At 47.7% G+C, this 27,967-nt stretch overlaps 1 protein-coding gene across 1 annotated transcript in view; it reads left to right on the forward strand.

Moving 5' to 3' along the window:
* Positions 1-27,967, forward strand: part of STAP1 (signal transducing adaptor family member 1) — a 146,439-nt gene that overhangs the window by 97,148 nt on the left and 21,324 nt on the right. Inside the window, exons 7-8 of the mRNA XM_088463303.1 lie at positions 7,275-7,344; positions 20,081-20,180. Coding sequence (XP_088319429.1) covers positions 7,275-7,344; positions 20,081-20,180 — 170 coding nt within the window. The remainder of the gene's footprint in view (positions 1-7,274; positions 7,345-20,080; positions 20,181-27,967) is intronic.

Below are 27,967 nucleotides of genomic sequence, written 5' to 3' on the forward strand. Positions count from 1 at the left end.
ACATAGGGCCCGATTCAGACCCGCTTGCAAGCGAGTCGATGGTTGTGCATGCGCGGCGTGCGCAAGCCCCGTAGCGAGAGAAAAATTCTCTCGCTCCGGGGCTCGCTGCAAACTGTAGTAGGTGGGGTGGGGGGGTGGCTGAACAAACGGTGGCGTTTCTGAAAGAACGCCTGCCGTTTGTGGGCGGCCCTACTGACATCACCAGTGATGTCAGTAGTGAGCTTCCGGCTCTATTAGAGCTGGAAGCTCACTGGGGCTTGCGGCAGACGAGACCCTACCACAAGGGTCTCGTCGCAAGCCCGATGGTCGCGACCATCGCGACCATCACCTGGCCGCTCGCAAAAGCTGTGGGTGGTCACCCACAGCTTAGCAAGCGGCCTGGAGGCTGGGTAAAAAAAAAGCGCCCGCCATGATTCAGAGCGAGCGCTTGTTTTTTGCGAGCGGCTCTGAATCAGGTCCATAGTGCCCGATTCACAATACACCACATAGTACTAGTGCCCCTTAATCATGTTATGACACACAGTAATGCCCCTTTTACACAATGACCACAGTAGTGCCCCTTATGCAGTGCCCCCAGTAGTGGTGCCCCTTATGCAGTGTCCCCAGGTGTGGTGCCCCTTATGCAATGCCCCCAGTAGTGGTAGTGCCCATAATGCAGTACCCCTTGTAGTGGTCGTGTCCCTTATGTAGTGCCCCCAGTGGTGGTGCTCATTATGCAGTGCCCCCAGTAGTGGTAGTGCCTCTTTTGCAGTGCCTGCAGTAGTGGTGCCCCTTATGCAATGCCTCTGTAGCGGTGCCCCATATGCAGTGCCCCCAGAAGTGGTGCCCCTTATGCAGTGCCCCCAGTAGTGGTAGTGCCCCTTATGCAGTGCCCCCAGTAGTGACAGTGCCCACAGTGGTAGTGCCCATTTTACAGAGCCCACAGTAGTGCTACCCTTTATGCAGTGCCCCCAGTAGTATTGCCCCCAGGAGTGGTGCCCCTTATGCAGTGCCTCCTATACAATGCCCACATTAGTCATGCCCCCATAGCAGTGCCCCCAATAGTAATGCCCCCTGTATAAATACCCTCACTAGTAATGCCCCCAGTAGTAGATCCCCCTGAGTATTGTCCCCTATAATGAAGCCGCTTGCACACAAAAAAACCCCAAATACCTACCTTAAACCCCGCTCCCGTGTCCGATGCCGTCCGGTCTGCTTGCTGCTCCTCTGCACTACGGGAGAGACGTCATGGCGTCTCTTCCATAGGGCACTGCAGGAGCCGGAAGCTGGAGCTCAGGAGTGAGCACCAGCCTCCGGGTCCGGTTGCAGCCGTGGGGAGGGTGCCAGGCACCCGCTGGTAACAAAATCTCAGCGGGCGCCCGTCAAATAGAGCCTCCGTGTGGCGTCGGGGTATAGTGGGTCAGCGTAGGTGGAACTGGTTCCGTCTCCTATTCCAGCCGACTTTATCCCCGGTGGATGTGGGGGCCCTTAATGTGTGGGGGCCCAGGGACGACCGCCCCCTGTCGCCCCCCCTGTTCATCCCGCCCTGGCCTCAACTACGTTGCAGTTGTATTTGTTTAAGGCCAAAGAAATTGTGGGGCCCTGTACAAATGAAACAGTAAGGGCCTGAAGGACGCCTCATTGACAATCCCCCCACCCCGGCTAGCCTAGTTGATTCAGAGGTGTAGTTCAGAGCAGGTGCATGCTGTGTTGCAGCTCCATCAGTACTGAAGTGCACCACAGGCCCTTCTATTCACCTCACAACTGTCCACTTACCCCCCAAACCTCTTGAACTGTCACCAGAGCTCCCAAAATCAACTATAGATGCCAATCACACTATCCAACATGCACTGTCACCATCCTGATGGCGGAAGAGTTAAGCCAGAGCTGGCTTAAGGCTATGATGGGCCCAGAGGGGGGCCCACAGCCTGGTGATGATCTGACCTGTAAAGGAAGCACTTTGCTGTCAGAATAATTGGTATACTGCAGCAGCCCCCTGTCAGTTGCCAATGTTCTGCTGCTGCTGTGGGGCGGTCAGTCATCACCTCTATACAATCAAATAAATATAAATTCCCAAAAGATGGTTTGTCTAGTGTAGTCCCACAGCGGAACGCAAGCCAACCTTGTGCAGTCACACTGAGACTGAAAATATAACATAAAACAAATGCGCAGTGTGTCCTCAAAACAATATAATGTGATGCCATACTAATTTATAAAAACAATACAACTTATCTGATCTTTCTCTCACTCTCTCTCTATTTGTTTTCCATATAATATATTGTAACACGACCGGATTAGGGGTCCCTCTCCTGGGGTAGATGGACTCCCTCTTCACACACACAGCAGCCGGAAAAATAGTACACCAGTATGGGTCTCGTCCTAACTGGTCAGTACCAGTCTTTATTGCGCAACAAAAAAGGAAAACAAACATAAAAGTAAACGCTAGCCCGTCTGGACACTAACTAGACAAGAGGTTCCCTCTCTAAAGAAACAGTGGGGCCTACTGCCTCCACCATCAACACAAGCGTATGCACAAAACTTACAGGTAGTTTTCACCAAGTATCTCTGAGCCAGCCAGTCTGTTTGCTCTCCCAGGTATGAGCTTACAATCACACACAGCCAATATCAGCCAGTTCCAGGTGCAGACCCTAATGAGCCTATCAAGTCAAAAAGGCCAAAACCTGGAGTGGCCTGTGGATGGAGCCCTCCCTCTCCTCACATCCACACCCCCAGGTCCCAAATCGGCTTTTCAAATCTGCTTTACTGCAGACTTTCTCCTGGGGTTTTTTCGAACACATAGGTCAAAAACCTAGGACAAATGTATCTACCACTGACCACTTTACCAGTGTACCTATCACTATATATATATACACAGTACTGTACAAACGTTTTAGGCAGGTGTGAAAAAAATGCTGCAAATAAGAATGCTTTCAAAAATAGAGGTATTAATAGTTTATTTTTAGCAATTAACAAAATGCAAAGTGAATGAACAGAAGAGAAAGCGAAATCAAATCAATATTTGGTGTGACCACCCTTTGCCTTCAAAACAGCTTCAATTCTAACACGGCAGGTAGGTTGTTATCTATATCTTGGAGAGCTAACCACAGATCTTCTGTGGATGTAGGTTTGCTCAAATCCTTCTGTCTCTTCATGTAATCCCAGACAGACTCGATGATGTTGAGATCAGGGCTCTGTGGGAGCCATATCAATTATAATACTTTTTGTTTATGCTGAAGATAGTTCTTAATGACATTGGCTGTATGTTTGGGGTCATTGTCCTGCTGCATAATAAATTTGGAGACAATCAGATGCCTCCCTGATGGTATTGCACGATGGATAAGTACCTACCTGTATTTCTTAGCATTGAGGACAAATCCCCAACTCCGGCCCTCATTCAGAGCCGGACGCTCTGACAGAGCGCTCGCTCTGAATCAGGGCCGTCCCTCCTGCTTTTTGGAGCGGCCTCCCGGCCGCTCGCATAGCTGTGGGTGACCTCCCACAGCTATAGCGAGCGGCCAAAATGATGGTCGCGATGGTCAAGACCATCGCAACCATCACTCTTGCGACTAGACCCTTGCGGTAGGGTCTCGCTGCCGCAAGCCCTGGAGTGCTTTTGGCTCTATCAGAGCCAAAAGCACTCCCACTGACATCACTAGTGATGTCAGTGGGGCCGGGCCCCAGACGGTAGGCATTCCCATGGGAACGCCTCCGTCTGGGCAGCCACGCCCCCGGCACGCCCACCAAAGGGGGTCAATCACCATCGACAGCACGCCCCCTTTGGTGCGAGACCCATAACGACGGCTTGGCCATCGTTATTCGGGTCTCGCGCATGCGCACGATGGAGCCGCCTCCGGGCAACATCAACTTGGGCACTTGGGCAACATCAACCCGCTTGCGAGCGCTCAGCATCAGGCCCTCCATTTGCTGAAAAGCAGCCCCAAACTTGCAAGGAACCTCTGCCATGCTTCACTGTTGCCTGCCGACACTCATTATTGTTCCTCTTTCTAGAGAGATAGACACAATATGTGGAGAAAGAAACCGACAGGCATCAAAAAGGCAGAAATACAAATTGGGGGATCAGAGACACACATCGAGTGGTAGGCAATGGTATAGGGAGGAAGGCATATGCCAGAGCTTCCCAAATGACGCCATTACAATCAAGGTTTTAAGGATATCCATGCTCAAGTCCAGATGGTTAAATAAAATTGATTGTGGTACTAATTAAGTCATCTGTGCTCAAGCATGGACATCCTGAAAACATGGACTTAATGGCAGAGTTTGGTAACCTCTGGCATATGCACACATGGTGGAGAAAGGCTGTGGCATTCATAGGGAGGAGTGGCATAGGTACACATGGGGAGGAGTGGCAGAGGCATTTATGGAGGGAAGTGGCAGATTCAAAAGTGGGTAAGGATTGCAGAGGCATACAAGGGAAAGGGGCAGAGGAACACATAGGAGACAGCTAGAGGGGAAGAGACAGAAACAGACACACAGGAGGTTGTACAGAGTTGCAGACCCATACTGAGGTGAGGCTAACATGGAGGGGGAAATGTGGTCAGGGTTGGGGGGATCACTGAGCAGTCCAGGAGAGAGGAGTCCAAGGCAGATAGGTGGGCCGGGACTGCTGCAATTCAGGTCACCTTATCTCTAATAATGTGTTCTGCAAGGAAGGTCTTTATTCTGGGACAGTACAGAGCGGTTCAGAAGCTGCGGGAGGAGAATAGAGGTGAGGGTGGGATGTGCATGCAAATGGAACAGCCATTCTGCTCCAGGCAAGCCCCATGACGGGGGTCTGTTGGAAGAAGGGAGCCTGTGGCGCAACCGGGTATGCAAATTAAAACACATTGTGGGTGATTTATTGCTTAAAACCGCAGAATTTACTATACTACAGTTTGGTGGGTGAAACTTGAACCGCCATCTGTGTGCGGTGATTTTAAAACCCCTACGCTTGTTTTTTTCATGAAGTGGAACTCAATTCAGCATCACTAGTAGGCTGTAGAAACCGTCCGAGTGGTGACACAAAAACAATAGTGTGCCACTGTGGACTTGTTTCGAGGCCATGCCCCCTGCCGTTACACGCTGAAGGCTTGCCCAGTGCTCCAGGAACTGCTGGGCAACCCCCAGCCTCTCTCGACTCCTGGCACAGTGTCATCGCTGCTTGAAGACACCAAAATAGTAGAGCTGCTATTTTGACATCACCCTCTCTGATGGTGTCACCAAGTAATGATGACACTCTGGCCTCACAACAAGTCCACAGTGGCGCACTGGGTGACACCAACCCCAGTGACTCCACTTTTAAAAAAGATCCCTCTACAAGATTAAACTCACAAAAGATCCACAGAATTAGGGACATCGGTGCACTCTGTACTTAGGAATTAACACCTTCATGCCGCTCAACTCCTGCTGCCATCTTGCTACATAACCTGCAATTTGGTGGAAATGCACATTTACAATCTGAGGAGCACAACGGGACCGGAGTTGTCCCGCTGCATGTTACTGTGCTCATTGTGTTTGTATTGTTACTGTATAACTTAGATGCCAGAAGAAATATTTTACAGTGTACTGAACTTTTGTTGCATATGGTATATGTATGATGCATGCACTTTTCACACTGACACTGATTTGATAAACATAATTTGAGAAGAGGAAAGAACCACATACTTGGCAGAGGGAAGCCCCTTTTGTATTTATTAAAGGGTATTTCCACCTTTAGGAGACTTGCTTAATACAAAACACTTTATTGTATGTAAGCACCATTCTACTCCATAGTTGCAATGGTTCACATTGTGCAGCTTTGTGTAGGATAATTACTTATTAACAAACAGAAAAAAACCAGATCTACAATCTATAATCTCTACCTGTTTTACTGACTGTTCTCATGTTAGCCATTTAGCATTTTGTATATTTCAAATTAGTTTAAATCACTGACCTGCAGTGGTGTATCTAGGGATTTGGAGCCCAGGGCAAGTAAAAAAAATGTAGCCTCCACCACCGTGTAGACCGCACTACACTGACTTAAAACCAGTGTCCTGGACTGTGGCCAGCGCCCCCCCTCCCCCTTCCACTGGTCCGATGGCGCCCAGGGCAAATGCCCTGCTCGGCCCCCCCTAGATACGCCACTGCTGACCTGGAAACACTGGGGCAGGGACTGATGTGAATGGCTAAATATTCTCTGTACAGTGCTGCAGAATATGTGCATGCTATGTAAATAACTTGCACTAAATAAATAAGTTCAAGTATGTAAGACTAATTTTACAAGCATCTATTTTACCTATGGTTTTGCAGTTTTGCTAAACATTGCAGATATGTGTAAGGTGGGCGTCCTTATGTTGTGCTGGGCGGCATAGCGATCACAATGGATTAGCATACTATCACAGTTTATTACATAGAATTAAGCAGTAATATACTGCTATTCCTGGTGCTGTTGGTAAATATATAGACGGGAAGCAGCGGACCCCAGATCACAGATCATTCCAGCCGCTACACATCACCAGCAGCCACTGCTGCACGCTGCCGCTCTATGCTGTCCCGTCATCCCGCTCTACCTTCGGCCGCAGGCCTACACTATGGGAGCAGCCGGTGAAACGGATTTTAGCGTGGCCACGCCAAGCAGAGGACTAATGGTCAATATACATACGGAAGTGTAGTGGGACAGTCTCTGTCATAAAGGTAATTCCTTACTTTACAAGCATTACACTGGGACACCAGTGTGCATGGAATATTTTTATACGGCAGTTTACTTATTAAACCAACGTGTTCATTAGATGCATATATGAACTGATGGTTGCAGCTCATAATTTAGCATCTATCCATTTTGCAGTGTCTATGGAGTGTATTTGAAACAGTTACAAGTTAACTTTCAAAGGGCAAATTTTACTAAGCGGCGGGTTCTAAAACCCAGCGGTTTGCCGGCGGTTTTGCTATCTGCAGATTTACTAAGACCAAAACCGCCACCAAAACACATTTTAGAACAGAATAGAACAGGGCTGTCATTTAGAAATTGCTGCAATACCGCCACCAAACCCCCGGGGTTTAGAACAGAATAGAACCCGCCGTCAAACCGCCGGGGTTTACAACCTGTCGCTTAGTAAATTTTGCCCAAAATGTCTATACATTGCAACAAATTAGTATCTTTTTATGCTACATAAAGAAACAATTGTTTCATTATTATTATTGTCATTATTCTTTTTTTGAGTTTTAAACAATGACAGAGTAATTTTACAAGCATCTATTTTACATGTATCTAAAATGAGCATAGATATGTGGATATTAACTGTTATGTGTTTTTTCATTAGCAGGTCTCATGTCAAACATTACAGGATAATAACAACAAACACTGGCTTCACCATCGAACTAGACAAGCCTGTAAGTTTTGATGATGTTGATATATCTGTTACACTCCTTGATGCTTTGTATTATATATCTCCATATACTTGTATACCAGGACTGTTGATGTCAACTAGTATATATAGCGGTCCTTGGACTCTGTGCTGGATTAACAACAGGGCAGACAGGGCAGTGTCCCAGGGGCCCACACACACTCTGGGGCCTAGGCAAATAGCTATAACCCTAGAATGGGGTGCACATGGCATATGTGAAATTATAGCAGCAACAAGCACTGCCCCCTTGGTTATCTTTCAGTCTGGTCCTATTGGAGCTTATTAAACCGTAAAAAGCCAATGGAAGTACAACTTAGCTCAGAGAGCATTACTTGGAGACATGCTGTAATAGGTTGCTTGATAGGTTCAAGGAAAGAAGACTGCAATAGGACAAAAAGAAATGCTTGAAGTATTTTAGTACAGGTTGAGTCTCCGATATCCAAAATGCTTGGGACTAGGGGTATATTGGATAACGGAACATTCCGTATTTTGGAATATTTGCATACCATAATGAGGTATCTTGGGAATGTGACTCAAATATACACACAAAATGCATTTATGTGTTATATACACCTTATACACATAGCCTGCAGGTAATTTTATACAATATTTTTAATAATTTTGTGCTTCAAACAAAGTTTGTGTACATACTTAAAATTCAGTTATGTTTCATATACACCTTATACACACAGCTTGAAGGTAATTTTATACAATATTTTAAATAATTTGTGCCTTAGACAAAGTTTGTGTACATTGAACCATCAAAAATCAAAAGTTTCATTATCTCAGTCAAGCCCAAAAAAATCTGTATTTCGTAATATTCTGTATTTCGGAATATTTGGATATGGGAGACCTAACCTTTAGTAGACTGGTCACCACTTGTTGAAAAGAAGGATGTTCACACTATTACGAGCTGTGTGACCTTGTGGATCCTAAGATCTCATGGGTCAAAAGACACATACATGCATCAATCAATGTGTTAGCTGGTCTGCATATGTTTTTTATGGGCCTAACAACCCCCACCCCCACTCCAAGGGAAACCAGTCCTGGAGCTAATTGCCTATCATTGGTTGGGATCTTGGTGGGGCAATCCCCATACTGTGTGTCTCCCCCTCTGTGGAGGTGGGCATGCTCTTTTCCCCCCATCCCAGCCTTGGCTTTAAGACCTAGGACTGATTGACAATTTATTTATTTTTTATTGGAAGGGGGAAGTACGGGGCAGGAAGCCGACGGTCGAAATGCCGACCGCCGGATTCCCGACTGTTGAAATCCCGATGCCTATCATTATACCTACGCTGGGATCCCAACGCCCGGCATACCAAACAAAGGTAAGCCGGACGACGGGGGCGGACAGCCGCGGGGGGAGGGTTAGGTTAGGGGCTCCCAGGAGGTTGGGGGAAGGGGGGGTTAGGGTTAGGCACCTCCGCAGGGAGGTTAGAGTTAGGCCCCACTCCCCCGGGAGACTTAGACTGCGGGAACGGGGGTTTAGGTTTAGGCACTTAGGGGGGTTAGGCACTAAGGGGGAGGTTAGGGTTAGGCACCCCTAAGGGAGGGATAGGGTTAGGGGGGAGTAGGCATACTTACCTTAATTCCTTGTCGGGATCTTCACTCCTGCCGGTCTTCCGGCATCAGGATTTGAACCGCCGGCCATACTGATTCTGGAGGGACACAATGCCATGGTTATTTTTTGGGGTTTATTTTTCTTGCATTTTTTATTTTGAAACATTTACACAAAAGGAGACCCTAGGATTTTAAACCATCCCATCTGTCAGAGGTAGGTGATTTATTTGAGTGGGATTGTGGAGTGTTCTAAACTTACTGCTTAGTAAATCTCATTGATGATGATTTCTATTCTAATGTGTGGTTTCTCATTGGAATAGTGGAGGTTTTGCCCTTAGTAAATTGGGCAATCCCACCAGCATTTCAAATCCTTCACTTAGTAAATATACTTCTAGGTTCTTAACATTGTGCTAAATAACAATATTCAATGACATGCATAACACAATACTGTATGTATATATAATTGCCATTCTTTAACTTGTGTAAAATAAAATTAACACTATCCCCTTATATTTACAGTACCGGTCTAATATTATACAACAAAATGTGTAGTTACTAGGGATGTGCAGGCTCGGATAGGTTCGAGTTTGCACGTTGAGTTCGGATTTTTCCCTAAAAAAAAACGGAACTCAGAAAGAGGCAAAACGTCATCTTACATGGACAAACATCATCATTCCCTGACAAAAGTCCAGGAATGATGATGTTCGTCCATGTAAGATGACGTTTTGCCTCTTTCTGAGTTCCGTTTTTTTGGAGGGAAAAATCCGAACTCAACGTGCAAACTCGAACCTATCCGAGCCTGCACATCCCTAGTAGTTACTCATCCATATGTGAAACATGCCATAATATACACTTAGTGGCATATTCAATTGGGTGCGAGGTTTAGCGAGGAAAAAACTTGCGTCCCGCGTGCCCAATTTTGGAATACCACAGGTATGCGCGCTCCCGATACCCACAGTATCCATATAAAAAAAATAGTGGTCGCAGGGTTCCCCAAGCCGCGTAAAAAAAAATAAAAAATACTTACCTGCCCTATGGTCTCCGCAGCTTCCGGTGGCCTCCCCTCTATCTTCTTACTGGAGAGTGGGCTGCTGGGAGTCCAGGGGGCTGCTGAGAGGGGCAAGGGCTGCTGGGAGATGTACTTCTCCCAGCGCCCATTTCGGGGGGGAACACACACACACACTGGGGGGACATACACCGGGGGCAACACACACACACAACACTCATATACACACACACACACACACTGACATACTCACCCTGCAACAGAAGACCCGGCTTCCGACGCTGGGTACAGAAGAAGATGCAGAAGACAGGGCTGCAGAAGGTAAGTAATTAATGACTAATTAAGCTAATTGGAGACTTCCAATTGCTTAATTAGTCCTAAGGAGGGGGGGGGTGCCACCGGGGTCCCAGAGCAAGTCCCACAGATTTTTTCCTAAAAATAAAGATTTTAGGAAAAACCACGCTTGTTCTGGAGGTGCGTGAAAAAAACCTCCCCGCGTGCAAAAAAAAAAACATGCGCACCTGCAGGAAAAACCTCGCAGGTGCGGGTTTTTTGCTATTCTTGCACCCAATTGAATATGCCCCTTAGGGCCTGATTTAGCAAGGATCGCAACTGCGAATATGAAGCAATCGTCCGATTGTTAAGCACTGCATATGCATACGCGTCACGGGCGTGAATGCTCCACTGCGACGGGGACTGCGCAGACCCATCACAGAGTGATTGACAGGAAGTAATGTTTGTGGGTGGTGACGGGTGGGTGGTCGGAGAAATGCAGACGTGCCAATGCGTTTGCATGCCATTTCAAGGCCATGCATAAATTATCTACTGCGACGACATACGCAACTTGACTACTCGCAGCGTGTGATGAAGTTAGCAATTTTGAGTGAGGTTAGACCTAGTGCAAGTCTGCATGAGGCTACGATGGTACTCGCTGTTACCGATGGTTTTGCAGTCTTGCTAAACATTACAGATATGTGTAAGGTAAAGTGGGCGTCCTTATGTTGTGCTGTGGCGGCATAGTGATCACAATGGATTAGCATACTATCACAGTTGATTACGTAGAATTAAGCAGTAATATACTGCTATTCCTGGTGCTGTTGGTAAATATATAGACGGGAAGCAGCGGACCCCAGATCACAGATCATTCCAGCCGCTACACATCACCAGCAGCCACTGCTGCACGCTGCCGCTCTATGCTGTCCCGTCATCCCGCTCTACCTTCGGCCACAGGCCTACACTAAGGGAGAATCCGGTAAAATGGATTTTAGCGTAGCCACGCCAAGCAGAGGACTAATGGTTAATATACATACGGAAGTGTAGTGGGACAGTCTCTGTCATAAAGGTAATTCCTTACTTTACAAGCATTACACTGGGACACCAGTGTGCATGGAATACTTTTATACGGCAGTTTACTTATTAAAACAATGTGTTCATTAGGTGCATATATGAATTGATGGTTGTATCTCATGATTTAGTGTCTATCCATTTTGCAGTGTATATGGCAGGGAACAGGGAACTTTTTTACCTTTTACCCCAAAATATATTTAGATACTCCGACATTACCCTCTTGATTTGAAAGGAAGCAAATCATATTGTAGTGCCCTCATATAGTGCCCCTGTAGTAGTGCCCCCATATAATGCCCCTGTAGTAGTGCCCCATATAATGCTCCTGTAGTAGTGACCCCATATAATGCCCCTGTAGTAGTGCCCCCATATAATGCCCCTGTAGTAGTGCCCCATATAATGCTCCTGTAGTAGTGACCCCATATAATGCCCCTGTAGTGCCGCTTGTACAAAACAAACCATTTACCTTAATCCCCGCTCCTGCATCTGCCGCCGTTCTGTCCGCCCGGATGATCCTCGGAACTATGGGAGAGACGTAATGTCGTCTCTCCCATAGTGCGCATGGAGAGAGGTGGAAGCTGGAGTCCAGAAGAGAACTCCAGCCTCCAGCTAACGCGGCACTGCAGGGAAGGAGCCGGGCGCCCGCTGGTAATAACATCTCAGTGGGCGTCCCGCTTAGAGCCTCTCTGCGGCACAACCAGGCATGCATATGAATCATGTCCGTCCATTACCCCCAGGAATTTCATTTTACCCCATGTGGGGAATTTACCCCTGTTCCCCGACCACTGGTCTATGGAGTGTATTTGAAACAGTTACAAGTTAACTTTCAAAGTGTCTATACATTGTGACAAATTAGTATATTTTTATGCTACATAAAGAAACAGTTCTTTCATCATTTTCGATTTGATATTTATAATTTGTATGTGAATTATTATTTTTTTGAGTTGTAAAACATGCTCATGTTTTTTTTTAAATAAATTATGATTAGAATATTTAAAACAAGCCTCATGTTTATTTATTAGACAGCAGACTTACTGATTTTCTTACATATTTTTCCAAATTTAATACCACTCAATACCTAGCGCAGTAATCACTATATGTGAATTTTGTGTTTACTATCACAGTTGAACTGCGTGTGTATTTGCAACTGCATTCGCAGTTGTGATCCATAGTGAATCAGGCCCTTCGTTTGTTTATTTTCATAATGTGACATAGAAAACCTGTCCAGATCCGCAGATTCCAAAAAAAAAGAAAACAAACAATAAATGTAATATATAGTGCAATATGTTCTAGTATCTCCTCTCTGGACTGAATAATTATTTTTTTCAACACAAAACTGGTTTTCCAACACTTGTGAAAATTCTCTACCATAGCCCTTTATGATCTTTATCTTATAAATCACTCTCTGGGATATTTTTCATTAAACTTCCACCTCCAAAGTTGCACATCTTCCTCCATTCATATCAGATACATGGATTATGGAAGAGAAGCAAAGAACAGACACCTGGGTAATATGCCCTGTGCAGGGCCGGATTTTCCATTGTGCATCCTAGGCGGATGCCTAGGGCCCGGCGGGTCCCAAGGGGCCTGGCCACGGGCCCCCCCGGAATCCGGCCCTTGAGAGAGCTTACATTTTAATGCCACCTCCTCCTTACCTGTCCTTGTAGGAGCAGGGCTCTGGATGTGCTGCTGCTGTGTCTCCTCTCACCAGCCGGTGCCAGCAGCAGCAGCAGCAGCACCATGTCCAGAGCCCTGCTCCTACCAGGACAGGGAAGGAGGAGGTGGAGTTTCAGGACAGGGCCAGTGAACGCTGGCCTCTGAAGTGATCGGAGGATAAGGAAGCCTCCGATCGCTTCAGAGCCAGCGTTCCCAGTGATGCACTCCTCGGGTGAAGTCATAATGTCACCCGCGACGTGAGGAGCCTGCGCGGTCGCGACTGCTGGATCAAGTTAGATCTAGTCAGTATGGCAGCGGGAGCGTCAGCCCGGACGACGGCCACGTGGAGTCAGGTAAGTAGGGGGCGGGGGGTGGGGAACTACTACTACAGGAGTAAAGGGCACCACCTAAAAGGGCACTACTACTACTACTACAGGGGCACTACTACTACTACTACAGGGGCACTACTACTACTACAGGGGCACAACTTTAAAGGGCACAACTACAGGGGCACTACTACTACTACAGGGGTACTACCACTACTAATACAGGGGCACTACTTTAAAGGACACAACTACAGGGGCACTACTACTACTTGAGGGGCACTACTTTAAAGGGCACAACTACAGGGGCACTACTACTACTACAGGGGCACTACTTTAAAAGGCACAACTACAGGGGCACTACTACTACAGGGGCACTACTTTAAAGGGCACAACTACAGGGGCACTACTACTACTACAGGGGCACTACTTTAAAGGGCACAACTACAGGGGCACTACTACTACAGGGGCACTACTTTAAAGGGCACAACTACAGGGGGCAATACATATGGTCACAACTACAGGGGGCACTGCATATGGGCACAACTACAGGGGGCCCTGCATAATGGGCACTGCTACAGAGGGCATTGCATAAGGGGCACAGCTACAGGGGCATTGCATAATGAGCAGTACTACAGGGGACATTGCATAATGGGCAGTGCTACAGGGGGCATTGTATAAAGGGCACTGCTACAGGGGGCAATGCATAAGGGGCACTAGTACAGGGGCATTGCATGAGGGGGGTGGTCTATGCTGAGACGTTAGAGGGGTCAGTGAAAGAGCGGGTCTGTGCTGTGAGGGGAGGAGGGGGTGTTCTGTGCTGAGAATCAGAAATTAAAATATAGTGCTATGGAATGTTTGAGGGAGGGGTCCCCCAAAACTGGTATCTTGCCTAGGGCCCCATGAGATCTAAATCCGGCTCTGACCCTGTGTGGTAACATTTCAGGCCTCATTCTGAGTTGCATGCAACTGCAATCAGTGTACGGATCTCACGATTTTTAGCAGACGGCCTAGACAAATTAGAGCAATTATGGGCAATTTAGGATGGAACAGGGCATCTGCATGTACGATAAGTATTCAGAGGTTGTAGTCATGTTGCGGCCGCCGGTCACAATCCCGACAGCGGAATGCCGGCTAGGGATTTATGATAGGCGCCGAAATACCGACGCCTATCATAATCCCGACACCGGAATGCCGAGGACGCCATCCCGAACAAAGGTAAGTCCGGGGCTCCCTTAGCGTTATCCGCAGGGGGGGAGGGTTAGGATTACGGAGTCTACAGGGGTTAGGGTTAGGTTTTGGGGGGGGGATATTAGAGTAGGGCACCCCTAGGGGGAAGGGTTAGGCACCCCCAGGAAGAGGTTAGGGATAGGCACTAGGGGAGAGGTTAGGGTTAGGCACCACTAAGGGAGGGTCAGGGGGGGACAGAGGAGGTTAGGGTAATTACCTGCCCCTGTCAGGATCTTCATCCTGACGGGCATCCGCTTTCGGGATTTGAACAGCCGCCAGCATTTCAATCCCATTCCATATTCAGTGGGTGTGCCGATAGAATTGCAGGCTACTCAGATCCATCGGACTTTACATGGACCTCTAGCACCAAAGATAGAAATGTGCAGTAGATGGATGTGGGCAGTGCAGTGCCATAAATGCAGCCGAACCTGGGAGGCTGCTCATAGCTTTAGCAGCCATGAGCAGCCTCCCAGTGCAGCCCAGCGACACAGCAACGTGTGCTGGGCTGCTGTGACGTAAGAGGGAGGGGGAGCGGTGCCAGACCCGGGCCCCTGTCGCGCCCTTCCAGCAAGCCCGGGCCCGGGCTGCTCCCCCCCCTGTCGGCGCTCCTGCTCATATATTTCAAGTGATGATTGCTTTGGAGGTCTCAAACTGGATATCCCAAAAATGTACAAAAGAAATGTATATGGTAAATTATAGTGTACAGGGTTCCAGAAAATCATTGTTGAAGAAAATTAGGAGGATATTCATTATTCACCCTTTAGAGGGGATGTGCCACAACCAGAGTTTCTCGGCATGGTGGTCGACGGGTATTACCTGTGAGGTCACTCTGGTGGGTGGCGTCTGGCGGCGGCGCTGGTGTTTGGCAAGGGGCATTGGCTGTGCGTGGTTCTGTGCGGGTATGTTGTCATTTTCAGTCACGGCACAGCACTTGGTATTTAGGGAGGTTCAGAGCCTCACTTCATTGCCAGTGCAACGTGTTTCTCAGCTTAGCTGAGAGAGAGTTCCCTGTGCTCACCACCTGTTTTCCTGTGAAACGCTACCTGCCTGCCTGCTTGTCTGCTCCAACCCCGCTGGACTACCCTGCACCCTCCATTACCTTCCCCTTGTCTGAGAACCTGTGTCAGCTGTACCCTGCACCCTGCCTCCACTTACATTTCCTCTGGACATTATTCACCTCAGCCTCCAATTCATCTCAGCCTGCAATTTACCTCAGCCTGCAATTTACCTCAGCCTGCAATTCAACTCAGCCTGTAATTCATTTCAGCCTCACCACACCTGCATACTGGACTCTTCCTGCCTGTCACTATCTGGACATTCTCCCATTTGCTTCACTACAGATCCCAAGTGCACTTCAGTGCTATACCTGGACTTTTTCTTTTGCCAAATAATTTCCATGTCTACTAAACCACTTATTAAAAGTTCCACATTTTCATTTAAATCTGCTTCTGTGTCTGCTCCTATCACCACCCCAAGGCTACAACAAAACCAGAACCTCACAGGACATAGTTAGAATACTGACGCACGGAGAGCTGACTGATGGAATCCTGTTGTCGAAATCCTGACATAGGCGGTCATTCAGACCCGCTCGCGAGCGCAGGACGCTTGCAAGCGGGTCGATGTTCCCCCACTGCGCATGCGCACGACGGATGGAGCTCCGTCGTGCGCATGCGCGAGACCCGGCGAGCGACGGGCTCTCCATCGCTCCGGGTCTCGCACCAAAGGGGGCGTGCTGTCGATGTTGATTGACAGCACGCCCCCTTTGGTGGGTGTGCCGGGGGCGTGCCTGCCAGACGGAGGCGTTCCCATGGGAACGCCTACCGTCTGAAGCCGGCCCCACTGACATCTCTAGTGATGTCAGTGGGAGTGATTTTGGCTCTGATAGAGCCAAAATCACTCCAGGGCTTGCGGCAGTGAAACCCTACCGCAGGGTCTCCGTCGCAAGCCCGATGGTCGTGATGGTCAAGACCATCGCGACCATCATCATGGATGCTCGCATATGCTGTGGGTGGTCACCCACAGCTATGCGAGCGGCCAGGAGGCTGCTCCATTTTCATGGAGGAGGGCCCTGATTCAAAGCGAGCACTCTGGTCAGAGCGTTCGGCTCTGAATCAGGCCCATAGTACTAAATATAGGCGTCTAAATACTGGCGCCTATCTATAGCCCGACGACAGAATCTCAACAGATGGCTTCCCGAACAAAGGTCAGCGGGGACAGGGTTAGTGGTAGACGCGAAGGGGGAGAGTTAGGTTTAGGCACCTCCGGGGGGGACTTAGGGTTAGTCACTCCCCCGGGGAGGGTTAGGCTTTGGGAAGGGGGGTTAGGGTTAGGCACCCCCTCCCTCGGGAGTGTTAGTTTTAGGTTGCGGGATGGGGGGGTTAGGTTTAGGCACCACCCCGGGAGGTTTAGGGTTAGGGACCCCTAAAAGAGGGTTAGGGGGGGAGAAGGGTAGGGTTAGTATACTTGCCTACCCCATCAGGATTCTGATATGTCGGGCTTCCGGCGTCTGCATTTCACCCAATGGCTGAATTTCATACCCAACCCCTTTAGAAGTTTATGTATGGCATTAGACAATCTTGCAGCGTTTTCCTGCGATGGTTGTCTGAGCAATGTGGAAAAGCTATGTGGAGTTTGTATCTTTGGTGAAAGTTCCAAGTTTAAGGGAAAAATGGAAAAGGATATTGGGCCTGTTTCAGAGATGGACGTTAATGCAATTCCAGCTGCAAATTTGCACGGAACGCAGCTGCAAAAATATGATAATTGTCCCAAAGAATACCAAAGCATAGGGATGCCCACCACTGCCTTCTAATATGCGCATAAATATCGGTAACATAGAACGGCCATTTTGCCCTTGCGAAGGCCAGACCTGCCGCAGACTCGGCAGCTCTCCTGGCACGCAGAGGGCTCTCATGTAGTGTAGGAGATTGCTATGGCTAATTTATGCATGCCCATATAGCAGCGTTTAAATGGTCAGACATGCCTGCGTTTTTCTGACCACCCCGTTACCACCCCTAAATGCTAACAACCTGTCAATCAGAAGATTCCTTTGCAATGGGATCTTCTCCACGTCAGTAATCGCAATGCGATCACTGTGCACGTGCAATGCGGCTTATAAGCATGCAATGGCAAACAATCACGCAGTCCTGGTGAAAATCGCATTAGCGTCCATCTCTGAATCAGGCCCATTGTGTGTAGTAATGCTTTATATATTGCATGGTGACCACTGATCCTCTCTGTATTATATGGTGGTTACTGATGGTTTCTGAATTAAATGGCATTCACTGTGATGTTCTCTGTATTATATGGCAGTCACTGTGATGTTCTCTACTGTATATTATATAGCAGTCACTGTGGTGTTCTCTTCATTATATTGTGCTAACTGCTACAGTATGCTCTTTGTATGGTATGGTGGCCATTGTGATGTTTTCTGCATTGAATGTTGTCATAAAGATATTTTGCATTATATGGTGGTTACTTGGATGTTATCTGCATTATATTGTGCTCACTGTGATGCCCTATGTATTGTATGGTGGTCACTGTGATATCATCTGCATTTTATGGTGGTTACTGTGATGTTCTCTGCATTATTTGGTTGTCACTGTAATGCTCTCTGCATTATATGGCAGTCACTGTGATGTATTGTAGGTGTTCACTGTAATGTTCTCTGCATTATATGGTGGTCAATGTGATGATCTTTGCATTATATGGTGATCATATAAATAGAGGGAGACTACTATCTACTTATGGGGCAGGGGGGCACCAAGTCGAGTCTCTGCCCTATATCACAAAAATTTTAGCTTCAAACATGCCCCCTCCCCGTATGTAGGTGAAAGTGGACCAACTCCAAAATGGCTACTTTAATAACATTAATGTTTCTGTGGTTGTTAGCACAAATAGTTGACTGGTTTCACTTTACATAGGACACACTGAAGGTATGTGTACACAAGTTTGTATTATGGAGCGTACACACGGTCAGATTTGTCAGACTTGTCAGATTTGTCAGATGAACGACTGAACGATTAAACGATTTGAGCGATTTGGACGATTTGATCAAAGTTTTGAACGATTCGAACGATTTGAACGATTGAACGATTTTTGACTGCATTACAATGAATGGAATCGTCCAAGTCTGACTGCAAACCCATCAGATGTCAGATATCGTTATCTGACAAACGGGAACGCGCATCGTTGATCGTCCATCGTTCAGGCATGTCAGATATGAACGATTTTCCATCAGATATGAACGACTGAACGATTTTTAAATCGTTATCGTCCATATCTGAAGAAAAAATCTGATCGTGTGTATGCACCATTAGGTAAAATGTAACCTGTAAAGTCTGCCAGGAGGAAGGAAATGGACACTAATTCTGTGCTGCATTAAGGAAGTGAAGATTACCTTTACAGTTGGAAAGTTACTATTTTTTTTTGTATTGTTATGTTTTTAAATCACAAATCTCTGTATAAGGAAAGAGACTCGGTATTTATAAATCTCAGCTCTTAGTGATTCTACAGAGAAAGGACTTTACACTTTGTTAGTAAACCCCCAGAACCAGAGCCGTAGCTAAACTTTTTGCTGCCCTGGGCCAGAAAGAGCATTGACGCCCCCCCTTCCCTATTTTTCAAATAGGGGCATATGATGCTCGCCCGAAAAAGTAGTGTGCCCTCAAGGGGAAGGGCCATGACAAATCTAATTTGTCCCATATGATAATGAAGGAGTACCAATCCAGTTGTACCACTGTTATCCAGGTGATACTAATAAACAGTGTGACTAATAATTTTGCAGTATAACTAACCAGTTGTAGATGTAGAGAGGTGATAGGTTTGAGTCCCGATATGACAATAATTTGAAATGTGTATGTTAAATAAAAGAGGATTTAACTGAAAGTGCTTGGGTAGGTGTCCAGATGAAAGGGGGTTGGTCAGGGAGGTGATAGGGGCGGCCAGAGAATGCCGAGGACAAAATAAAAAGAAGATACAAGTGAGAATGATTAAAAACAAAAAAATTAACTTGACAGGCCCAAGCAGTGCCCCCTGCCCTGCAGTGCCCTGTGCAGCGGCACAGGTCGCACCACCTAGTTATGGCCCTGCCCAGAACGCCAACAAAGTAGCAAACTGCTGTCAGTCAGTAAATAAACCACCATGGCCTCTACTGTGTAAGAGGGAGAAGAGCATTATTGCTGACAAAAAGGGAGTTGTCTTTTTCTTTCATCCTGTACATTATAGGAGTTGTCACTAGCTATAATGTTGATAGTGCCGGTGATAATCCTTTTAGCTGTAAATTTCCTGACTTCATGCATGTGTAGAAGAGCTGCACAGCCATTATCAGTCTGGATATTATTCGCTGTGACAGCAATGTAGTGATTAGGAACCAGATTGCCTCCAAACCTCATTAGACATCAGGGTCTCTACTTGTAATTCTATTTTTTACATTGTATTTTTATCTTTAGCATTTTTTTTTACATATTAATATTTTACAAAGCGCAGTATGTATCTAACCTTACATCAAAATATTTATAGTATGCTATGATCATATTTTATTTAGCCCTTTTGTATTGAATACATTAATGATGTTTATAATGCTGTTGTTTGTATTTGCTACCTAGGTTATTCTGAAAACCCTTCATGAAGTTGTGCAGCATTTTATTAATGAAACCAGAGGGCAACTGAAGCCATTCATTTCCAACATATATGAATCCGAGATTGGTATGGAATTGTAATGATTTTATATAGTACTATACTATGTTAAAAGGATACTGGAAGAGACTTACCAAGGGATCTCATTGCAAAATCTGAGCCAGCCCCTCAGCTGTTACTGAGCTTTGTGGAAGCCATCCACTGACTAGTCTATTGTAGAAAGGGGCACTCACCAGAGCATATACAAGTAATAAGGAGGGGCTGGGCTGCACATCCTAATATTAAACATGATAATAGGTGCTACCATGCATGATAGCACCTATTATCATGTTTAATATTAGGATGTGGAGCCCAGCCCCTCCTTTTTCCTGTGTGTGTATTTAAGGTACATTTTGAAGGTGAGACCCCTTCTCTTGGGCTAGCACTACTCCTACCTGCCCCATGTTATTTTAATTGGTATGGGTCCTTTCATTGCAGTACACACATCTAATGGGCCCTATGATAGGTAAGTCCTAGATAAATCAATTAGTGTGTCAGTATTAGAGATGTTAGGGACCCACCTTTATAAGGTTTCGCCGTGACGTGGCAGGTGGGCAAACATCTTTGGCCAAACATGTACTAAGAAACCTTACATTTAAAACCATGAGAATTATTGCAGTTTATCATAGATTATTTGATCATTAGAATTCTTAGTGCTTATAGTGTGCACCTGCTGCTCCCCCCTTCTTTTTTGCCATATACAAGTAATATCAGGCTTTAATGCTTACGTATTCATATTAGAATGATGTCGACGTTTCGGTCAAACATGACCTATCTCAAGACAATCAACTCTGTATAAATCCAGCAACAGCAGCATAATAATAAATGGAGCAGCATCAAACATCACCTTACCAGAGCCTCCTTAAGTAGCCACCATTCCCACGTGTCAAACGGCAGTGCGCATCTGGACAGGAATGGAGTGTGTTCCACCCGCTGGAACACATACTCTGAAACCGGAAGTGCACCCGCGGTAACACAAACATTTAACTTATTTAGTAAAAGCATCCCCAAGGTTTAGTCTGATTTGAGCATTTTCAGTAGTTAATGCTTTGAACTCTGGGGGTCATTCAGACCCGCTCGCAAGCGGGTCGATGTTACCCCAATGCGCATGCGCATGACGGAGGGAGCTCCGTCATGTGCATGCGCGAGACCCGGACAGCGACAGCCAAGCTGTCGCTCCGGGTCTCGCACCAAAGGGGGCGTGCTGTCGATGGTGACTGACAGCACGCCCCCTTTGGTGAGCATGCCAGAGGCGTGGCTGCCAGACGGAGCCGTTCCCATGGGAACGCCTACCGTCTGGGTCCGGCCCCACTGACATCACTAGTGATGTCAGTGGCAGTGAGTTTGGCTCTGATAGAGCCAAAATCACTCCAGGGCTTGCGGTCACTGAGACCCTACCGCAGGGTCTCGTCGCAAGCCGATGGTCGCGATGGTCTTGACCATCGCGATCATCTTTTTGGCCGCTCGCATATGCTGTGGGTGGTTACCCACAGCTATGCGAGCGGCCAGGAGGCCGCTCCATTTTCAGGTAGGAGGGCACTGATTCAGAGCGACTGTCAGTACCGGACAGTCCTAGTTAGCCAGTGTAGTGCCGGCCACAGTAAGTGCGGTCAGCGCTACACATTTACACAGGACCGGCGCTAGGCTTCCCTGTGCCCAGTGCTGGTCCTGTGCTGCACAGCTGAGCCCCTTCCCTCCCCCTGAGTGCTTACCAAATAGCGCCAAGCGGAGGGTGGGAGGCGAGCTCAGGCTGGTGCATTTACACACACATCGCCGCCAACACGGCTGCAATGTGTGTGTTCCATCAGCCAATGAGAGTCAGACAGACTCATTGGCTGCTGCTGCGTCCACTGCAAGAGCCAGGCTGGAGCTCACTCATGAGTGGGTAATGGGAGGGACGTCATAATAGAGAGCGCGCTAGCCCGGGAGGACTGACGTGCGGACGGCGGCGGGAGCAGTAGCCGGAGTGGGGATTCAGGTAAGTGTATGTTTCTTCTTTTATATACTGTGTGTTTTATTTATGGTGTGTATTTGTCGGGGGGGGGAGATAGACTACTACTGGGGGCACCACTGGGGGGCTACTACTGGGGGCACCACTGGGGGGGACCTCTACTGCGGGAACTACTGGGGGGACCTCTACTGGGGGCACCACTGTGTGGGGACTACTACTGGGGGCACTACTGGGGGGACCTCTACTGGGGGCACCACTGGGGGAGACCACTATTGGGGGCACTGCATCGGGGGACCACTACTGGAGGCTACTATTGGGGGCACTATATTAAGGGCACTGCATAGGGGGGGATTACTACTGGGGGAACTGCATAAGGGGGACCACTACTGGAGGCACTGCAACTGGGGGCACTATATAAGGGGCACTGCATAGGGGTCCACTACTGGGGCACTGCATAGGGGGGTCTACTACTGGGGACACTATATAAGGGGCTTACTGCTGGGGGCACAAGGGACACTGCACTGAGGGGACCACTACTGGGGGCACTCACTGAATAGGGAGGACCACTACAGGGAGCACTGGATAGGGGGGACTGCTACTGGGGGCACTATATAAGGGGCACTGCAAAGGGGGGTCTACTACTGGGGGCACTATATACTATAAGGGGCTTACTACTGGGGGCACAAGGGACACTGCACTGGGGGGACCACTACTGAGTGCACTGAATAGAGAGGACCACTACAGGGGGCACTAAATAGGGGGGACTGCTACTAGGGGCACTATATAAGGGGCACTGCATAGGGGGGACAACTACTAGGGCACTGCATAGGGTTGGTCTACTACTGGGGGCACTATATAAGAGGCTTACTACTGGGGGTACTGCACTGGAAAGGACCACTACTTGGGGGCAGTGAATAGGGAGGACCACTAAAGGGGGCGCTGGATAGGAAGGACCACTACTGGGGGCACTGTATAAGGGGCACTACTGGGGGCCTGCATAAGGGGGACCACTACTGGGGCACTGTATAAGGGGCACTACTGGGGGCCTGCATAAGAGGGACCACTACTGGGGACATTGCATACTGGGGGTACTGTATAAGGGGCACTACTGGGGGCGTGCATAAGAGGGACCACTACTGGGGGCACTGCATAGGGGGACGGTATAAGAGGCAATGCATTAAGGTGCATATGGAATGAAAAGGAATGTTCAGAGTGATGAGAAAGGGGTGTGTGTCATGTTGACACTCCCCATTTTTAAGTGACCACGCCCCTTGGGACACGCCCATTTTCCGGCGTGCGTACACATGGGGGGGCCCTCCATTTTTAAATTTGCCCTGGGCTCCACAGTTACCCTAGTTACGCCACTAATAATGCTACTATTATCACACGCAAAAACAGTTCATCCTTTATTCTTTCCAATTTGGAGCAGGATATACTATGTATCACATTTTGGATGCGATACATCCCGCTACTTATCGGGTGCTAATGCTGGTATACACTTTGAATTGCGTTTTAAATTGCATAGGACAGCTCTTCCAAAAAGAGCTGTCTTTTGATAGTCTGGGAGTCCTGCGCATGCACCTGTTGAGGCGTGTGCCAGCGGGGACACAGGGAGGATTCCAATTAGATCCCTGTCAGGGAACATTTTGAAGAGAAGTCCAGAGGCTACTGTTAGGCAACCTCATCTATAGATGGCTCTTCTAAAAAGAGCTGTCCTTTGCGATAATAGGTCTTCCAGGAGTCCTTCTACGCATGCGCCGGTTGACGCATGCATCCACACTGGGAGCTCCCCTGACTCATCTTTAGCTGGTGTCCGGTCCGGTGATTGTGTGATTGTGACCAGGCTCTGTGCCTGCGCCGTTGGACTAATCAGCAGGGCGCAGGCATAGAGGGGCTGAGATCACCCGGCACAATAAAGTTTTTTTTTCTCCCCATCTGCTCTGTGCGCGTGTAGTCATGACATCACGCGTGCTGAAGAACAGTGTATGAGGAACCTTCCACCATCGCTGCCTTAAGGAGACGCAAGGAGAAGATCCAGGTAAGTGGGGGTCTGGGAGGGGTAACACAGGCTGCTGCTGCAAAGATATACTGTAAGTAGTTGAAACACAGGCTGCTGCAGTGATACGAGAAGGGGGTGGGGCACAGACTGTTATAGTGACACCAGGCCGCTGTGTCCAAAAGGCCCTGATTCAGAGTGGCAGAGCTGGCAGTCCGGAGAGCCAATCAGCGGCCGCGCTGACTGTACAGCGGCCGCTGATTGGCTCTGGCAACTGACAGTTCCCACGTGGGCGAGTCAGTGATTGGGTCTCCGGGCTGTGGCATTACACCCCGGTCGGTTGGGTCTGGTGCTGGTCTTAAATATAGGGGGTACCCCACGTCTTTTTTGCCCCCTATATTTAAAACCAGCACTTGTCCCTGCAGCCTGGTGTTGGTTTCTAAAATACGGTGGAACCCTACACTTTTTGTTCCCTATATTTTTAGAAACCACCACTGGCTGGCAAGCCTGGGGCTTGTTTGGCTTTTGGGGGGGGGACCTTATGTAATTTTTTTTGTACATTTTTACTACTTTTTTTTTACAGGTTAAACAAAACGGGAATTTTCTGGAAATATTCTAGGGATCCCCCTAAACATGTGTAGACATGGGGGATCACTATGGGTACCCCCATTTTTAACTCCTGAAGGAATTCGGGGTTTCAAATAGCCGTGGCAGGTGCATTTTTGCAGAATTTTTAAAAAAATGCATTTCGGGACTTAAAAATATGCTAGTACCCATTTTCATGTCCCCTAAATTTGATGGGACCATTTTTAAAAACAAAAAAAATAAGCTAAATGCTCTTCTGCATCACTTCTTCAAAGTCGGGAAAAAAAAACACCTGCCGCAGCTATTTAAAAACCCAACTTTCTTTTGCAGCCAAAAACGGGGGTACCCATAGTGATCCCCAATGTCTGGACATCTTTAGGGGAGTCCTAGGATTATTTCCAGAAAACTCCCGTTTTTTTACCGCCGATCCAAGTATCGACGGGTCTCGTTTTCGCCTACTTTCAAATTGAATACGGGGATATGCGGGCACGCGCGCAATACTTTAACGCCTGGAAAACAGGCGAAGTCGGCGTTAAGTCTGGGCCGCGTTAACTTAACGTGGCTCGGCTCAAATTGAATACGGCTCTATGTTTGCACTCTGGCCAGGAGCCAGCAAGCAACATGGCATCCAGCGCTAGGAAGAGGGTTTTGCCCCAGGATTAGTACATGGAGGAGAATGAGGAAGATGAGTAAGGGAATTCTGATGACATAGAGCAGGGGTGGGGAACCTTTTTTCTGCCGAGGGCCATTTTGATATATAGAACATTATTTGCGGGCCTGGAGCAGGCCACACCCCCCCAGTGTGACATCACACGAGGTGGGGCCGCAATCACTGGTGATTACAATAATGCCTGGAGCATCCTCAGGATGCTCTGGGGAGCTGTAAGGGCAGCGGTGTGACTGTCTGAAGCATCCTAAGGACTCTCCAGGTGGCTCTGCTGCATAGATTCTGGCTGCAGTGTGTCATTCTAGGTACCCTGCTAGCCAGATGAGGCTAGGAGAAAAGAGCTCAGAGGGCCAGACCAAATGATTCCATGGGCCTTGGATGAGTAGTCTGGGCAGGATGTGTACCCGATAGCGCAAGCAGAAGGGAGTTTGCTGAGCACTTACTGTGAATAAATACTTTAATTTTCAAATTTACATTTTTGTAAATATCTCAAAATCCTTATCCGATATGAAAATTGGTATATTTGGATTCTAAACAGAATTCACATGGAAATGTATATATATCATGCCAGTAGTGTTATCAGCAAAAGAAAATGAAACCGCTATTACTATACTATCGTATCCTAATCACCCTTAAGTGACATATTTATAGAAAAATAATTGTGGGCAATCCTCTGAAAACACTAGTTTTCGGGGTCTACATGCAAATATTAAGCATCTGTATGTACAGGGAACTGCAGCAGATATTGACGATAGCTACTGAGGTCCCCTGTTTTCCATTGCAAAAGCAGCATTCATAGGTTTCTTTACCAATCTTCAGATGGTGGTAGCCATTGTAGCCTATGAGCCAAGTTCCCAAAATGTATCAGAAGCTGGATCTGTAGGTTCCCATCCCGGTAATGGCTGCTCACACATGCAGGATCTGTAGACCGCACATTTGCAGTAGCTTACCATGTCCCGATCCCAGAAGTAAAGAGATTGCATTAGCGATTACTTTATTTCTAAAGGTGGGTATATCTGCAGATAATGGTCGTTCATACACACTGAACGACCATCATCTGCATGCTGCAGCGGGTCCCGGAGGCCGGGGGGCGAGTAGGGGGCATGGCCTAATCGCGGAAGGTGTGGCCACACCCCCTTTGGGAAAAATAACAAACATTTGCGGCGCTGGGGAGGGGGGCGCTGTGTGCCCCTCAGCCCGGTGCACAGCCAATGGGAAGCGTGATCAGCGTGATCGCTCTCCCCTTTGGCATAGGAGACTGCTCGGGCTGCTGCTTTAGCAGCCTCAGACAGTCTCTCAGTGCAGCCCAGCACACAGCAGAGTGTGCTGGGCTGCTGTGGATGGGGAGCTGTGCCGGAGTCGGGTAAGTAGGGTCCGGCTCCCCCCGTCCTTGTCTACACCCCTGTGGATGGGCAATCGGCTGATCGCCCGTACACACTTGCCGATGGACAGATATGTCTGCAGACATATCTCTTCATTAAAATACAAAAATAATAAGCGCTAGTTCTACTAATATATCCTCATATGATAAAAATTACTAAACCTCTATTGAAATTACTTTCTGGTCTGCAGCTGCTAAAGAGATGAGGGGTGTGACCTCATCAACATCATGAAACTAAAAAGGTGGATAGAGAAGCGCTGACCAAAAAGAGCACAAATGTGAAAAATAAAACACATATATTATTTAATGAATATTATAAAAATCTCTGTAGGAGATATGACCACTGTGTATTCACAGCTAAAAAAGTAAATATTGAGCACCAGTGACTTAAACACAATATCGATATAACATCAAATAATCACATACATATAAAAAACCCATAAAATCCCTAGTCTGCAGAATCACAGTGCACAGTCCAATAAGGATCTAAAATGAAGATCCAAAATGTGTATAAGCCGTCAACTTAAATGGGTACCGTTGTATCCTACTGCAGGGTTAGGGTACTGATTATGTATATAAAGAAAGATAAGTTACTGTATCCAGATAAAACTTAATCACACCAATGTGGTGAACACCACCAGTCCTCATCCAATGATATGGTATAAAGGATGAAAATTAGACCATACAGCGCCCTGTATGCAGCTACCAACCACAGTACTGTCTAGTATTGTCTGGCCATGCACGGCTCTCTGGAATTGTTCCACAGACTAAGTACTCACGTGGTGCAGCGCTGCACTCGCATTGGGGAACTGTGCGGGCACACGTGACTTTGCGGGCTGATTGCACCGCTGCCCCGTCCTGTCTCCCCATCTCTGTGCCCTCCTCGTACAGTAATCCTCACCGTGCCTGGGTCCGAGTGTCCTACGTGTGTGGCGCCACACTGCTGTGTTGACAGTGGCAAATGGACAGCCGATGTCCGAGCACGTGACTGCCGACGTGTTGGTGTGTCACATGACTGAGGAGTCCCAGGGAATCCCACGGATGGAAACGGTAGAGATGGTGGGTCAGAGCTAGGCTTCCTGCCAAAGCGTCACTGATGCATGCAAATGAAGGGAGTGTATCTTGACGCGTTTCTCAGCCGTATGGAGCAGGCTGTTTCCTCAGAAGTAACACCCCCTGTGTTAGACATCCATTTATACTTGGTCAGACCAATCTGGAATGATCTCATTGATGAGAC

This window comes from Taudactylus pleione, unplaced genomic scaffold (genome assembly GCF_031769625.1).
Source record: "Taudactylus pleione unplaced genomic scaffold, aTauple2 ptg001339l, whole genome shotgun sequence".
NCBI classification, from domain to species: Eukaryota; Metazoa; Chordata; class Amphibia; order Anura; family Myobatrachidae; genus Taudactylus; species Taudactylus pleione.